Below are 17,650 nucleotides of genomic sequence, written 5' to 3'. Positions count from 1 at the left end.
AGGCTCTGCGGCCATGGCTCACGGGCCCAGCCGCTCCGCGGCATGTGGGATCTTCCTGGACCGGGGCACGAACCCGTGTCCCCTGCATCGGCAGGCGGGCTCTCAACCACTGCGCCACCAGGGAAGCCCATACACACTCTTTTTACACGAGTGGTCAGAATCATTACAATTTCTTAACGTTTACTTGCCGTAGAGGCATACTTTTTTCTTGAAGTAATTGTATTGAAAAACCCATGTTAATGCTACATCATGAGGAAGATGTTATAATTTATTTAGGCTGTCCTCAGGTAAATTTATCTTGAACCTAATTTTGTGTGAAGTGGCTGTGAAAAATGACTGCTGATTTAACTAAGCAGTATTAGATTTTGTAAGATTAGATATGAGGTGGATAGTGTTTGACTAACTGATGATGGATTTGTTTGGATTTAGGAAAAGCAGGACAAAACTGGGTTTTGTCCAGGGTTATAGTTTCCTAGTTCATTTATAAAAAAGCAAATATGATTACTCTGAAGTTAAATTTTAGTTCAAGAATTATGAAGTGAAGCTGAACGTACTTCTGGCCCTGGGCAGTCCACACTACTCTCCTCTTGAATTTGTCATTTGCTGTACATTTCTCTGGTTTAGAAGTGAATATTGTCCTGACAGTTAGGTAAGGCTAAGGAGGTAGGAATCATAAACCTCCAGGTTTATATAAGTCCACTATCTCAGTAACTGGAGTCTAAGGCTTTTGGCTTTCCTCAGGCTTCTCTGCTACATATTTGGCATTTATTTACTTAAGGCATACTTAAGTACTTAAGTATTTATTTGGCATACTTTATTAACATAAGGAATCATAAAGAACATCATCATAAGGAAATTGCATCCCAGAGAGGAAAATTCACACGGAGTCATTTGTTGAAACTGGGACAAGAGCTCAAGAACTGGGACAAGAACTTACTTTCTGCCCTGATAAATAGGGTGGCAGTTGGGGAAGGACTTTTCCTATTTTGATGCAATTTCCTAAATGTAAATTAATAGCTTCTCAGAGGCAGTAGAATAAATGTAAAAGCAAAGTGAGTACAAATTTTCATTCTTAAGGAGATTGAAAATATAATTTATTTTGGCCAGATATGAAATAATAATTGTAGTTAACATTTATTGTGCTTAATTCTGGGCCAGATAACTGCATTCTTTACATTATCTTATTTAATTTTTGTAACAGCTCTTATATAGATATGAGGCTATAATACTGCGCTACTAGTAAGTAGCAGGACAGGTATTCAAATTCAGATCCGTCTGACTCTAGGCCCAGGCTGTGAACCATTCATTACATGATATACTGTGGCTTTCTTTTCAAGCTGACATGCGTTTACTAAGAGGAAATAGGGTATGAGAAAACCCACCCAAAACTTAGTCCCTCTGTAGATCCCCCCCTTTTTTTTTTTTTTTTGCGGTATGCGGGCCTCTCACTGCTGTGGCCTCTTCCGTTGAGGAGCACAGGCTCTGGATGCTCAGGCTCAGCGACCATGGCCCACGGGCCCAGCTGCTCCGCGGCATGTGGGATCCTCCCGGACCGGGGCACGAACCCGTGTCCCCTGCATCGGCAGGCGGACTCAACCACTGCGCCACCAGGGAAGCCCTGTAGGTCCCTTTTGATTAAAAAAAAAAAAGTGTTTTGAATTGTCACTTTAGTGTTAGAAATTTCCAACAATTGGAAAAGTTTTTAGTGATTATTCACTCCCTCTAAAAATTAGTGAAATATAATCTAGTAACATCTAGCCTTAACCTTTTATTTTATTTTTAAACAGAAACATTGTTCCCTTCATCTTGAGAGATTACAAGAATCACAAAAGGTCACTATACAGATATCACAGGTTAGAGAGATTGTACCCTTTTCTGGATAAAGCGTATAAATCCAATGGCACAGGCCTTATGTATAAGGAGGGGTTGAAACTGACTTTATTTAGATGAACTAAATCACATTCCCACACACCCTATTCCTCTAATGAGTGAAGTGACAGCTATCAAGTCTTATAATTAACCTATTCTTCTGAAGAGTGAAGGGAACTGGAGAAAACATGTGCTATGCAGCCTTTTATGACTTGCTTTCTAGAATCATTTTTGACATTATGTGGAAGTTTGTTGGTAGACTAGAAAAATTACCAGTGAAAATAGCAGGTTTTCTGTGTTGTACTCTCAAACAAGCTGCCACAGAAACAGTTAAAAGTAAATGTAAAGTTAACATGAACACAAACATTAGGAACTGGTAGAATTATAGATCTTCTGCTTATTTCCTTGGACCATAAGTTTACCATTTTAGAATTATCTTTTTTAAAATCTGCATTTAAGTTGATCTCTTATTCGTTTGGAACTAGATGAATCTTCAGATCTTACCTATGAATTCTAAAATTTGTTTCTAAGTTGGTTCTTTGGTCCAAACTAAAAGAAGATCCAAAGATCGATGTTCTTTGTTGTCCTGATAGAAAATGTTTATAGAGCTTTGTAAATAAATAAATATATTTATAATATATGTATATCTGTAAATGAACACAGCCTTGTTATAAGCACTTTGGAAATGCCCAGAAGTAAAAATCATAGTCGTGGTCTTCAGGGAGTTGTAAATTTAGTTGGAGAGAAGTTTGCTCCCCTCCCCCTCCTTTTTTTTTAACTAGGCAAACTTAGATGTTCCCTCAATTAAACTCTGTTTCTGAATTGATGAGTTTTTTTTTTTGTGAGAGAAGGTAACATCTCTCTTTGATAATCAGAGAAAATGCTCCACGATGGCTCTCTGGCCATATGGTCATCTTTTTTATTTTAGAATTATCTCATGAGTTTAGCCTAGTTTCCTCTTCAGTTAATTTTTTTCTGAGTACTTTTGAAATTAAAGAGGATTCTTACTGCTTCAAGTAATGAAATTATAGTTTTCTCTCTTGGTTATATAGTACATTGATTACTTGTGTTGAGTTTGGTTTGTGTTATTCCTTGGAATTTCTTTGGAAATTAGTTCTTAAGCTTTCAGAGAAGTTGGATAGACTTCTGGACTTAAGAATTTCAAGCAGCTTAATGAGAAAGTGTCAGGTGGAAGCACTGCCTGAAAGTTACCCCTTTTCCCCATAATTTTTTCTCTTGAGATTTGGGGACTTGTTTTATTTTTACTTTTATACATCACATTGTAAGTAGTCACACATTTATTTTAAAATTCCAGTTCAAAATTACCCTTTGTTTTGTTAATTTGCATTTGACCTCTTTTGACTGTGGTCTACTTAAAATTTTAAATATCCATTCTGGTGATGTGTGTTTAAACCAGTACACACTAGCCTTTTCATTAAAGTGTTTATTATAAGTTCATATACAAATATGTTGTTTTCCTAAATTCACTTGAACCACCTACAAGTTGGAAAATAAGTTACAGCTTTTAATGTTCCTCAGCTGACTTTTTAAGTAGCTGGTCAGAAAGGTGGCAGTTGCTTATTATTTTGATGATCGTTGCTGGCAATAAAGTGCCTTGGAGGGTTATAAAACTCTCATCAGTAGGTTACAGAAAACTGGTTTCTGGTAGTTGCTAACAGAAGCACACCAGACTTTGCTGTTTGTTTTTTGATGTAAAAGCACTTTAATAAAAATTAAAAATTAGTATTTGAAGCCACTGAACATACTTCTTGATGTATTGATAGGTTTATGGTCATTGCTGGCCACTTTGTAAAGATCGAAGATGATTTGCCCTTTTCTAGTTTTCTTCCCTTTTTTTCACTGCATAGAATGAGCAAAATGAAGGCAAAGGGAAGAGTAGATTACGGAGTTTAGGTAGTTAATTATTAGAGTTTTGTCTGTATGAAAAAGAAGGATTAGTTATTCCATATACACAGATAATATCTAAATGTATGAGTGTATCTTAGAAATATTTATTAAAGATGTGTTCTTAAAATACACCAACCTAATTTATCAAATGGCTTTTTCCCCCCAGTTCTGTAGAAAATGTTCTCAAAACACTCGTGAAAAGCTGCCGACCGTAAGTAGCTTCTCAATTTATAAAGCCTCTTATTGTTTCTGTGGGCTTTTCCCCATCTTTAGTATGCTTTGAAGAGGAATTTAGAGGTATAACTAGTCTCTGATATTGTGATGTTAGTCACTGGGCACAACATATCATCTCCAACTCTTCAACTGAACTTTTCAGATTTCATTTATAAATTTAGAAATTTTTAAGTGGTGTGCGTGTCAGTCACCCATTATAAAGTAAGAATGCAATAATGTACGTATAACTGGCTTCATCTGAAAGGTTTTCCTAGAGTATTGTTACTCAGATCAAAAATATTTTCCAAAATGAGCCTTGTAGGTCTTATATTAAAATGAATAATAATAAGATGGCGCATAAGTTTTTTTCTACTGTGTTCTGTTTCAGTAGAATATTTGACTTTGAATATCCCATATTCTTATGTTTAAAGATGAATATGGATATAATTTAGTTTAATTAAAGTCCAGTTGTGTGGACTTGAACTATTTTTTCATTCCTGTTTATCAGGCTGTTCTAAGACATACTTCTACTATGAATGCAGTGAATTCTTTTGAATGGAAATTCGTATATTTATCATATGCTTGTAATATGAGTTAAAGTTATTTTGTAGACCAGATACTTGTTGCTGACCTCCTATACTACTCAGTCTCGGGCAAATGTATTTTCAAGATATAAAATGTCTCCTTTTAAGAGGCTTAAGATCTAACCTGAGTCATTCAATAAGCCACCACGGAGCAGTGTCATTTTGTGAAACTTGATCATCACTGAGGTACTTACTGGTTTTTAGGTTCTTAGATAATTCATAGAATGCCCAAGCTTTTGTTTTGGATTACTAGGCTAACAGTCGATTCTGAAAAATTAGGAAGGGAAATCAATGTATGAGATCTTTGAAGGTAGAATATATGAATATATTCTGCCTTTAAAAATTTTTTTAATTCTAACCTGTTGCACAATGATCTGGTACATAAATGCTCGATGAATTCAACAGAAGAATAACTAGAAATGTAATTTTATTTTTCATATAAAGGAATGAAGTGTGATTCTAATAACACAGATGTATAAAGATATAATAAGATTAATAATATGATGTATAGGCCAAACCTCCAAGTGTATTTGAAAGGGTTTACTAACTTTTTGGGCCATACCCAAATCATAAATTTTCATATGCTTTTCATTATTTTAAACCCCAGCTGCCTACCCATTTGGGTATCCATTCCATACCCAAATGGATAACGGGTCCTCCTTACCCATTTACCTTCATTTTGTGTGTGTCTGCACACTTCAGATTTTATTTTTCTAAATCTTCTATACCCCAGGGATGCTCCTGCCCATTTCATAGAATTTTACAATGTTAGAGCCTATAGGACTCGATCATCTAGCCCAATCCTCTCTTGTATATAGGAGGAAATGTATAATCAGCAAAGTGAGAAAGAGAACATCAACCTAGGAACCTCTGGTCCAGTGAGGGTAAATGGTTTGTTCCTAAGGTGCCTAGACGTTCCTGGGCTGATGTTCTCTTTCTCACTTTGCTGATTATACATTTCTTATATAGACTGGATTCCCTATGACAAGATTTTTTTTTTCTATTACTATTACACAGCACATAGGATGAAAAAATACAACAATCATGTTTAAGTTTGTAGGTGACTTGAATGACTTTGTATTTTATCTGAGGTTTATCAACTTTATGTTGGGTTGGCCAGAAAGTTTGTTCAGCCATCTTACAGAAAAACCCGAACGAACTCTTTGGCCAACTCAATAACATTTTCCCAAGTCCACAGACAAGAAAATTTATCTAAGTGTGATAGGCTATTTATTTTAGAGTTGTAAAAATGTGTGTTTCTTGTAGGTAATATCACACACATTGGTAGTGTGTGATATTATCTCATGAGTATCTTTGCCTTCTCCTCCTTTTTTGTCAGTCATATAATGATGTAGAGCGTTTAGCCAATGATCAGATACATGAGAACCTTCTTTATTAGGTATTTTCCAGCAGATGCCACAGCTGAGATGCTAGAAGAATGGCGGCCATTAATGTGCCCTTTTGATGTAACGATGCAAAAGGCCATCACTTATTTTGAAATATTTCTTCCTACCTCCCTTTCTCCAGAACTTCATCATAAAGGTTTTAAGTAAGTATATATATCTATCTTGACAAAATCTAGAATATAGTAGGGAATACATACATATATATATATATATATATATATACATGTGCAAACTATTAAAGCAATAATAAGTAAAAATTTTACCAACTCAACCATTATGTTTCTTATACTTGAAGTGTGTGTGTGAAGGCTAAAACAGTTAAATATAGGATGGCAAATAAAGAGAGAATAACGCTTGTATGTCAAGCCAAGTAAGATGTGGGTTTTAATTTAAGATATTGGGAGAGAAAGAATAATAAGTACAAAAAGGGGTTGAAAATTTCAATAAATAGGCAGTGGTGGAAATGTTAAATTGCATAGTTTAAGGAAAGGAAAAGTGTTTTTCTAAACCTTTGTTTTAACCCTCATCATGTGTACCATAGTTTTTCTTTGGTCTTTTTTTAAACTTCTTCTAGTCTTTTCACTGTTTTTAAGAACTGTTTTTTTCTTGGATGACTATAGGTATATCATAAACCCAAGAATGAAAATATTTAGATTGTACTTTTATGAAAAAAGTAAAAGGTATGAAGAAAAGACTGGAAGGATCATAGTAATTATCAGTATATTATGGGTTCATGTTTAGCCCTCCCACTCCCCCAGTATGTTTTCTGTAGTGAGATGTCAAATCTTTTATTTCAGTCAAATCAGAAATTTTGTATCTAGCTGTATGTTTATGAAATTTTAATTTTAATTAAAAACTTGTAATTTCTTTGACATTTGTAAAGATTGGTTAATAATATTCAGATGTTTTCTTGCCCCTATATTCTCTACTATTGGGTTGGCCAAAAAGTTCATTCGGGATTTTCTGTAAGATGTTACTTTTTGGCCAATCCAGTGTTTCTTTAACTTGAGAGTTTCCACCACTATAATTTAATTGCTCCTAACACTTTGTGACTCATTTCTTTTATAACAGGCCAACTAGTAATTACACCATTAACTAGCATTTACCGTAGTGCTAGTTAATGGTGTAATTACTAGTTGGCCTGTTAAAAGAGAGTAAGGGAGAGTTGCAGGAACAGGTAGTAACGGGAAAGCATTAAAGCAAAGAGGTAGGGAGAGGAAGGAGAAACTTGTAAACAGTGTTAGATAGGGGTAGACGATTATTTAACAATGAAGTAGAAATTTGATGAGATTATTCTTTTTAGCATAAATAAATTGAAGGGAGAATATTCAGACAAAAGTATTTCTTTTTCCATTAAGTTTGTAACTTTCAGTATTATTTTTTCTAGGTTGTGTAGTTACCAGTAAGAATAATAGATTAAAAAAATACAAAGGATACCTGGCTTTGAACCACTTGCTATAAATCACTAGCTATTTCTAACAACATTTTTCTTCTTCAGACTTTGGTTTGATGAATTAATTGGCCTTTGGGTTTCAGTGCAAAATCTCCCACAGTGGGAGGGGGTGAGTATCCCATTTTTTATTATATACTTTTTAGTTTGGAAGTAACTATATCGGATCATTTGATAAGTAACTTCAGTTCCTTAGAATTGGCTATTAGCAGTGTTGTAGTCAGTTTTTTAGAATTTTATTTGCTGTATTCTAAGAGAGCTAGAATATTCATTTTGGTTATATTCTTTTTTTTTTTTTTGTGGTATGCGGGCCTCTCTCTGTTGTGGCCTCTCCCGTTGCGGAGCACAGGCTCCGGACGCGCAGGCCCAGCGGCCATGGCTCACAGGCCCAGCCGCTCCGCGGCATGTGGGATCCTCCCAGACCGGGGCGCGAACCCGGTTCCCCTGCATCGGCAGGCGGACGCGCAACCACCGCGCCACCAGGGAAGCCCTATATTCTTTATTTTCAAAATATTCTTTATTTTGGTTTTATCAATATCTGAAAGTATATACATGTACTGTGAAATGCATGAAGAGTAAAACCCTGTTGTTTATTTCCTTTTGTACCCTTAACTCTCATGGCGCTGGACACCTGGTGGATGTTTTCTACATGTGTGTTTGATTAAAACTTATTTTTCTCTTTGCACTGTGGATGATGCTTTGTCATTTCCCTTTTTTAATAAGCATTTCAACTGCAATTGATTTTTAAATGGGTGATGAGAATCAGAACTTAAATTTGGAGATTTGAAAAAACTGAGTCATAAATCAAATATTAAATTCAGTTGTGCCCATAGTGATTGTTCTGAAAAGAATAAGTGGATAAGGGGTGTGACTGTGACCCTTAAAAACAACAAATGTATTAACTGTCTTTTTTTTTTTGTTTACTTTCAGCAACTAGTAAATCTCTTTGCTCGATTGGCTACAGATAATATAGGGTACATAGATTGGGATCCTTATGTACCAAAGGTAATTAAGAACATTTGAACATATACAATAGTACTGACATTATCTTTTTGTCTTTAAGAAGTGTGTTTTGTATTCTTATTTCTAGCACCACATAAAATATTTTTTGACTGTTAGTAAAAACATAAGTAATTTAAAGGATAGATCGTTTATTTTCAAAAAGTAATTGGATCATATCAAGCTATCATAAATGTTTGATTATTTTGTCTTACCTATGCAGGACATGCACTATAAGTTTCAGAGTAAGTAATTTAGAAAGTACTAAAACTGTTATTCAGGGTGTCATACATTCATCCCTTCCAACGAATTTTGTGTATTGTATTTGATTGTTCTTCTAGAGTGTTCCCCACTTTTAAAATCACATTGTATACTTTCCTAGAGTGCTTAAAGCTAGAAAATGTCTCTAGGTGCATTACTGCATATTCGGTGTTGTTTCACCTGCAGTAGAATCATCTGTGGAGCTTCAAGAAGGCTGTTATGGGGCATCCGGGTGGTTCTGATGTGCACACTGACAGTAGAGCAGAGCTGGGGAGCAGCAAAAGGCATATGCTCTGATTGCCTTTGCTTGTGGTGTCTTTCTCTGTTGCTGGCCAATAGCAACTAAGAAGGAAAAGTAGATTTCCCCAATCTTTAGCCCCGCCATATCTGACATATTTAACAACAGATTTTAAAAAATAAATCTAATTGTATTAAAATACAGTTATTAAATGACAGATTAAAATGCAGATTCTTAGGGGGTAAAGTCAATGGTAAAATTTTGAGAGGGAGAGTAATCGGCCAGAAGATATTTGTGTTTTGTGCATCCTTGGCTTGGAATGAGAGCATAGGAAAAATAATTTTATGTGCATTTAGGGAGGTAGAAAGTAGTCAAAATATTTCACATTGAACTACAGTTATCTACATTTTGCCTTTTTATGTTTAACTAAGTCTCATTTGCCAATTTTGAAGTACATGGATATGGGTGCTTCATAGTCGCATGCCTGTGACCTCAGAGTGTCATTAGAGAAACTGTACAGATATTTATATGAAATTCCTAAGGAATAAAGCAAATTACTAAACAGTATATCATTTTGCTTAAAAACCAATCAAATGAGAATATATATTCAATATAGTAACACTAATATGTAACACTTAGGTTATTTAATGAGTTATTTGATATATGTAAATATTTATTCTTAATTCTTTTTTTTTTCTTTTTAAAGATATTTACAAGAATTCTGAGAAGCCTGAACCTCCCAGTGGGAAGCAGTCAAGTGTTAGTCCCAAGATTTTTAACAAATGCTTATGATATAGGACATGCTGTAATATGGATCACCGCCATGATGGTTTGTAATACATTATCTTTGGTTTATATAGTTTATGTAAATTTTGTGTTAACCACACAAAAATTCTACATAATCACATAATTCTAGATTAGTGGCTTAGTTGGTCACTTGATTCTTGGATATTTCTGATGGAGTAAGCTTATGTTTCTCAGACTCAGAATGTAGTCATAATGTACCATTTATAAATCTCCTTAAGTAATGGACCTTAAAAGTAAGGGTCAGAAGTTCAGAGTTTTGATTATTGTGATCATTTTGTAATATATAGAAATATGGAATCACTATGTAATACACTGGAACTAACAGGGCTATAGGTCAATCATAGTTTAATTTGGGGGGGTGAGGAAGCAGTTAGAGTTTTAAGAGATTCAGAATATCTGTAATAGTTTTACAGACCAAGAACCAGAGTCATGGGTAAAAGAACTTTCCCAAGTCAAATTGATAATGATAAAGGTAGATTTGAACTCAGGGTTCTGCATATGCTCAATATTAATGCATTTATTGTCAGTGTTCACATAAAACATCATATTGAACACAAAGCTTATTGACCAAGTAATCTTAGTGAAGGGAGAAGTATGTAGGATTATTTTACTGACTGTCATCTTCCAAATAAGAGTAGTAAAACAACTTTATACTGTAATTTTCTGAATTGTCATTCATATTGCCTCTACAGTTATCTCCTTTTTGAGTTATTCTGCATTTGATATTTGATATTGTTCTGTGTTTGCTATTTTCTCCCAGGTTATACTGCTCGGTTGGCTGTTTCTGTCAGAAAGACAGAATGGTTGTGAGAAGTTTAGCTCTTAAATCTCATTGTAAGATTAAAAGAAAAGAAAATTTCAAGCTCCTCTTTTTTTGTTGTTGTTATTTTATTAAACAGAGGGAAAATCCCATTTTCTTTCTGATATTCAACAACAGCAGAAACACGGATATTTAGTATTTTACATAAGCAATGAGTTGGAACTTGTTTTTTAGGAGCCACAGAATTAGATAGTGATTGGTATCAGCCTTATTTTAATGTTGCTGTTTCTCACACAGTTGTTCTCATTGGCAGTTTCATTTTGTGTTAAATATGAATATTTAATATAATTTAAAAATCAACAGTGCTAATTATTATGTTAGAATTTTGAAAATTTTGTTGGTATTTTGCTATGGAATTATGGTCTCAGTAGTTGCCCTGTACTAAATTGGGAAACGTGAATGTGGATTTTATTTCAGCAGAAAGACATGTTCCTTATGTAACTCGATATTCTGCCTTAGGTCTGTGCTGATTCTTTTTACTTGAAATATAATTGACATATAATACTATGTTAGTTTTGGGACAGTGATTTGACATTTGCATGCATTATAAACTGTGCTGTTGCTTGAAAGAAGATCATCTTGAGATAGATAGGAGGTTTCAAGGCCAAGTTGTAGTCCTTTATTCCCAGGTTGGTTCAACTTGCTAAGATGATTGCCAGCCTTTTCCTCATTGCCGCCACCTCCCCTGGCCCCCCCACCGCCCAAGTCCTGCAGCCCGGGTTCTATGGTTGTTTGGTTGGCTATTTTGGTAACAGATTAAGGGAAGAATTTTTTTTTCTTTTTTGAATCACAATATGGTCACATATAACAGGTCTAATCACTTGAAACATTTAGAAGTAATAATAAAATATTTGAATGCATTTATGTAACTCTCACCTCCTTATTTCCTGCTGTGAGAACTTCTTCACTTCTTGAATCTTTTAAGGAATGCTTTTTATTCTTAATGTTGTCACACTTGGTTATTTTAAGATGGTAATCTTTTTTTTTTTAAGATGGTAATCTGAGTGAGAAAAATTATTTAACTGCAAAGAGTAAAAGATATTGTTATTCTAAATTGAAAGGTACCTTTTCCATTTTCTGATTTGGTTTCAGTAAGTTGCCCTTATTTTTTATTTTAATTTTAATTTTATTTATTTATTTATTTGCCCCTATTTTTAGTAGACTGTCTTGAATTGATTTGTATGAAGTTCATCCGGGAATTGTTTTTGACTTTTATTTAGAGGTAGAATTGATTTTTGCCAGCAGGATGAATATGAGCCACGTTAAGAGATCTGTATATAGGCCTGGGCCTGTTAACCCCTTCAGTTTTACAGATAACGTGGGTACTGATATTTTTGCTCTTTTATCTGAACAGGGTGGACCAAGTAAGCTAGTGCAAAAACATTTGGCTGGTTTGTTTAACAGCATCACATCTTTTTACCATCCTTCAAATAATGGCCGCTGGCTGGTGAGTAATGTTCATTTTTTTACTCTTAGGGTTTGGAATTTTTTAAGATATGGTCACATGTAACTATTGCCTATTGTTTAACCTATGATACATTTTCTGTCCTTTGTCTAAGATTTGGCGATACGTCAATGATCAAGTTTACATTAAGTTACTGTGTTCATAGAACATATAGAAATAAAGATAATACTAGTGTGGTAACTGGTAACAAAATGCCACAAACCCATGGAATCATCTTTTCAGTTTTATCATGTTAGTTTTTTTGTTTGTTTGTTTTTAAGTTGCCTGGTTAAAATGGCTTTTCATGTAATGGAAGATTCATGTGGTGCTAGAAATTAAAACTGAAATTTGAAACACATCTTTATTAATTATTATCAATGATTAATTGATAATAGAATAAGAGTATTTTATTCTATCTAGTTAGGCCATACAGGTCTTTGTAATAAGATTATACAAGCTGTTAAACAGCAAGGTCCTACTGCATAGCACAGGGAACTATATTCAATGTCCTGTGAAAACCACAATGGAAAAGAATGTGAAAAAGAATATATATATGTATAACTGAGTCACTTTGCTGTACAGCAGAAATTAACACAACACACTGTGTTGTAAATCAACACAGTATAGTTGTAAATCAACTATACTTCAATAAAATTTTAAAAATAAAAAAATAAAAAGGTTGTAGTCGATAAAAGAAAGATTATACAAGCTGTTATTTTAAAAATCTTTACTTGGGAGGGTAGAGAGGAACTATGAATATCTATAGGGGAACTAGAACCTACCTAGGACCTTCTGCTTCTGTGTCCCCAGAACAAGTTAATGAAACTACTTCAGCGATTGCCAAACAGTGTTGTTAGAAGATTACATCGTGAAAGATACAAGAAGCCTTCTTGGTTAACTCCTGTGCCTGATAGCCATAAGCTTACTGATCAAGATGTTACAGACTTTGTACAATGCATTATTCAACCTGTCCTCTTGGCTATGTTTAGCAAAACTGGTAGTTTAGAAGCAGCCCAGGCTCTGCAGAATCTTGCACTCATGAGACCGGAGTTAGTAATACCCCCTGTACTTGAAAGGTAAGTATAGCTTTACTTGTTTCGTTGAAGCCTCAGCTGTGGCTACTGTTATTCTCTATACTCTTGTGCTTGGCTTTCTTTTCTTTTCTGTGGCTTCTGTTTTGCTATCTTTATGCTTATTCCTGTTCCTAGAGGAGACAAGGCATTTTAACCTAATGATTGGTAACTTGATAAAGGTTTATTGGAGAGAAAAGAAAATTGATATGAAATGGATAAAATAAAATATTTTGAATTATTTGCACATTTTAGCTACTCAAGTTTTTGCTCATATATAAAGCTCTGGCTGTTTTTTCACAAAATGTGAGTGTCACTAAATATTGAGAACATGGCAGTGAATGTGATTTTGCATTTCTATTTCTCAGGCTCAATGATAGAGAGGAAAATTTGGTTACCTTTATTATTTTCATATATTGTATAACCTTGTGTGTATTATTTCTACAGTGTTGATTTTACTGCATTTGTTGTTTTGTATGTTGAAATAGTAACAAAAGTAGTTCTCCATTTGTCTCATCACTGTCACAATATAGGCCTGGTGTGCTTCGTAGGAGAGGCCACTCTCAGTTGTCTTGAGTGTTCAGGAGCAGATTGCTTAAGCTTTCTATTATTCATTCCTTTGCTCCCTGAACTTCAGCTTTATGATTCCTCTCTAAATGGCTTTGTCAAAAGTAGAAGAAGAATGTTAGATTTTGGAGCCCAGAAGGATCTAACAGTTTGAGTTTCTTAAAACTCAAGATTTGTCCAAGGTCCTTACTAGCAGAATGCAGATGACAGCTTATTTTCTGACTAACTGTTGAGACAAGAAAATTGGTGACATTTACTTGGCAAAGGGTATCCTGTTAAAGATCTTCACCAAAATGAGGCTCCCCCTGTTTTTTTATGTATACATCTTGGGGCCTTGAAACTTCCAGCATGTACAACTTAATTAGGAAATGGAATGGGGAAGTTAGGCAGTTTCTACTCTGTCTTCATCCTTCAGTGTTCTTTGCTACTTGACCTCCACATGGTAGCAGAAGCTATCAGTTAGTGGCAAGTCCCTTGATGCTCTTTGGAGAGGAGAGACTTGCTTCTAAGGGGGGACTTCAGTTGTTTGCATAGTTAAAATTTTGAACTCTGAGGTGTTTTGGTGTTTCTTTACTTTCCCTTTGTTTTGCCTTATTTTAATGTTTTCCAGCTGATGAATTATGACTGGTGAGGTAAGTTTTTAGTAGAAGGAACAAAGCTTATAAATACAAATACAATTATCCATCACATTTTTCTTTAGTTCTCAAATTTTGGACAAATTTAATACCAGCATATTCTGTGATGTATGCTTGGCCAAGATAAATATTTAATTAACAAAATTGTCAATACCATGACATTTTTTGAGACTCAGTTGTAATTTTGTCCTGTTTAGAAGTGGCATTGCTACCTTTTTTTGACGGGTTTTTTTTTTTTTTTTCGTTTTCTTTTTCTTTTTTTTTTGGCCGCAGTGCACGGCTTGCAGGATCTTAGCTCCCTGATAGGGGATTGAACCTGGGTCATGGCAGTGTAAGTGCCAAGTCCTAACCATTGGACTGCCAGGGAATTTCCAAGCAAAAGTCTTTTAAAATATATATATATATATATTTTTATGTATTTATTTATTTATTTGGCCACGTGAGGTCTTTTTAGTTGCAGCACACAGTATCTTCGTTGTGGCATGCAGGCTCTTTTTAGTTGAGGCATGCGGGCTCTTAGTTGAGGCATGTGGGCTCTTAGTTGCGGCATGCAGGATCTAGTTCCCTGACCGGGGATCAAACCTGGGGCCCCTGCATTGGGAGCGCAGAGTCTTAATTGCTGGACCACCAGGGAAGTCCCCAAGCAAAAGTCTTTTAAAAGTAAAAATGTAGAAAAAAAATTTTAGGCACTTAGTTTTGTATCTCCTGAAGACAATCTCTGCTAAAGAGTTTTTGGTTTGTTTCATCCATCTTTTAAAATAAGCATAGGTTTGATTTTTTTTTTTAATCCTAGTTAGAAATCCTTCTTTTTTCCTACTTATTTATAATTAAATTTCCTTATTATTTACCATTTCTGTATAAGAGGAATTTAAACTGACTGTATTTTGGATTTTTTTTCCCCTATAGGATAGATTCTCAAAAGTGAAATCACTGAGCCATAGAGTGAGTGTTCTTGGCTCGTAAATACTTACTTAGTGATCAAAGATTGCGTTTGTCTTAGTCCCCCTATTTTATTCACTCTAATCTCAGGCATATTCTCTTATGTTTCTGATAGCTGATTTCCAACTTTAAAATACAGTCTTTTTAAAAGTGTAAAATAGACCCTTCAGCATTTTAGTAAGATTGTTTTTTCCCATAAAAGGGAAGAGTGGAGTAGTTGTAACTTGTTATTCCTGAATTCTAATAATCACTGACTTTTAGATTAGATGCAGTCCTATTAGAATGTGGAAATGGATTAAGATGCTGAAAGAATGCAAAAACCTACCAGCTCATGTTACTTTTCAGTGTGGAATTGGCATGGAGGAAGGTGGTAAGGTGGCAGGGTTTTGGGAGAACATGTACCTTTCCTTTATTTGGGTGATTCTGTTCACTTTGAGAGCAAATATTCACTCAGAATACTGTGCCAGCTACAAACCTTTAATCCAAAATGCAGTTTGTGAATTTAGTATGTTTAATGTGTTATGTATGTTTATCTGTGATGGAAAATTTTTAAAATTCTGTTTTCAAACTGTAGAACATATCCTGCACTAGAGACTTTAACAGAACCTCACCAGCTCACAGCTACATTAAGTTGTGTAATTGGAGTAGCCCGCAGTTTGGTATCAGGGGGCAAGTGGTTTCCTGAAGGTCCAACACACATGCTACCTCTGTTGATGAGAGCATTGCCTGGGGTGGATCCAAATGACTTTAGTAAATGCATGGTGAGCATATTTATGATTCTGTTTTGTATCTAAGTTATAATTGTGTAAATGGATATCCTATTACTTTTTCTTCAAGTATTCTTTAGAACATAGTAAAGTGTAAAATTTGTTAATGGTAGCAGAGTTATATCTGTAGATGCCCAAGTTTAGATCTGTGGACAGTTAGTTGATCTATGTAAGGTCTTCCTTAGTAATTTCCCATAACCCGTGTGCATTTATGATCATATGGTGTTTTAAAGCTCATTATGTATCTCCTATCTTCCTTAAGCAGATACATTAAAAATGATAGCATATGATCACTTGCGCTTCCGTTTGTCTGCACTTGTCACAAGGAACATGATAAAAATTACTGGGTGTGAAATGCCAGATTCCCCTTATACACACACCTTCTGACTTACAATATTGTTCACCTTCCCTCTTCCCTGGTCTCTAGCTTCTGCATTAGCATTTTCTATTTACTCTTAGCTAATGTTATATTTTTGGTGGGAGGCACGGTAACTTCTCAGTGACAAAAGATTGCAGAACTTTGTGCTTAAACCTAATAAACTTTCAGAAAAATTGTTGTGGGATTTCCCTCAGAATAATTTATTTGGTACTTTATTGTAGCTTATGGTATACATGTATTTTGGAACTAGAGTTATGTAATTAATATTAGTTCTTTTGTATCTTCCCATAGATCACATTCCAATTTATAGCAACATTTTCCACTCTGGTGCCTTTAGTAGATTGTTCATCTGTACTACAAGAAAGAAATGACCTCACAGAAGTAAGGATGCTTTCTGGTTGTAAAAGGATTGGTTAGCTGAGTTCTGATTCTTACTGTATATGCATAGTAATATTTGATAGTTTAAAAGCAACTTTGCAGAGGTGCTCATAAGTTAAAATTACTGTTTTGTGACTAGAACGATTTAAATGGAGGTCATCATTGATAAAATAATCTGCAGAGCACCCACCAAAGGGGGTGGTCAAAAATACGCTATTTTAGTAAACAAGTGACATGTAAAGCTGTATTTCAGTGTTTTGTCACTTTTTAATGTTTTGTTAAGCAAAGGTGGTGGCATTTTGTTTTTCCACCTTATGTTAGGAATAAATCTGTTAAGGGGATTGGCATCTGATGAAGAGAAATTTTCTTCATTACTGTCTGGTTTTTTTTTAGAACAATTTTCTTTATTACAAGTATGTTACTACCTGACTTTTGGCATTTAGATGTTTAAGTAGTGAGAGATAATCCTTTACACATAACACCAGCAGTTTGAAAACTGTTATTGATTTTTTTAAAAATGGCTGCCTGACTTCTGTTTTTGGCCCTTACAAAATATGTTAATTACTTCTTATTTTGGTTCCTGGAAAGTAGATGAGTTACTCTAAATTGATACTGAATTATGGTGCTGTTTCTCACAGCACTCAATGTAATAATGCAGTATTAGAGACATTTTGTAGACTATAATTGAGTTTTGTTCAGAGAAAAAAATCAAAGACTCTTTTAAAATTTTCTCCACGTTGACATGTTACAGGTGGAGCGAGAACTTTGTTCTGCCACAGCTGAATTTGAGGATTTCGTCTTACAGTTTATGGACAGGTGAGCCAGTACCCCAGATATCCCCTTTATCTGACATTCAAAAATAGTGATGTCCTGTCCCAGCAACTTTAGCCTCGTTCTGCACTGCAACCTGTATTTA

General features: G+C 34.7%; 1 protein-coding gene across 1 annotated transcript in view; it reads left to right on the top strand.

The window, feature by feature from the left end:
- PSME4 (proteasome activator subunit 4) overlaps nucleotides 1–17,650 on the top strand; it is a 99,498-nt gene that overhangs the window by 33,952 nt on the left and 47,896 nt on the right. The window contains exons 4-13 of the mRNA XM_024118664.3: nucleotides 3,944–3,988; nucleotides 5,974–6,123; nucleotides 7,479–7,542; nucleotides 8,361–8,435; nucleotides 9,635–9,757; nucleotides 11,910–12,002; nucleotides 12,810–13,075; nucleotides 15,785–15,971; nucleotides 16,648–16,737; nucleotides 17,486–17,550. Of these exons, the coding sequence (XP_023974432.1) occupies nucleotides 3,944–3,988; nucleotides 5,974–6,123; nucleotides 7,479–7,542; nucleotides 8,361–8,435; nucleotides 9,635–9,757; nucleotides 11,910–12,002; nucleotides 12,810–13,075; nucleotides 15,785–15,971; nucleotides 16,648–16,737; nucleotides 17,486–17,550 (1,158 nt within the window). The remainder of the gene's footprint in view (nucleotides 1–3,943; nucleotides 3,989–5,973; nucleotides 6,124–7,478; nucleotides 7,543–8,360; nucleotides 8,436–9,634; nucleotides 9,758–11,909; nucleotides 12,003–12,809; nucleotides 13,076–15,784; nucleotides 15,972–16,647; nucleotides 16,738–17,485; nucleotides 17,551–17,650) is intronic.

This window comes from Physeter macrocephalus, chromosome 12 (genome assembly GCF_002837175.3).
Source record: "Physeter macrocephalus isolate SW-GA chromosome 12, ASM283717v5, whole genome shotgun sequence".
NCBI classification, from domain to species: Eukaryota; Metazoa; Chordata; class Mammalia; order Artiodactyla; family Physeteridae; genus Physeter; species Physeter macrocephalus.
The sequence above is the reverse complement of the archived record's forward strand: the minus strand, read 5'-3'. Positions and strand labels throughout refer to the sequence as shown.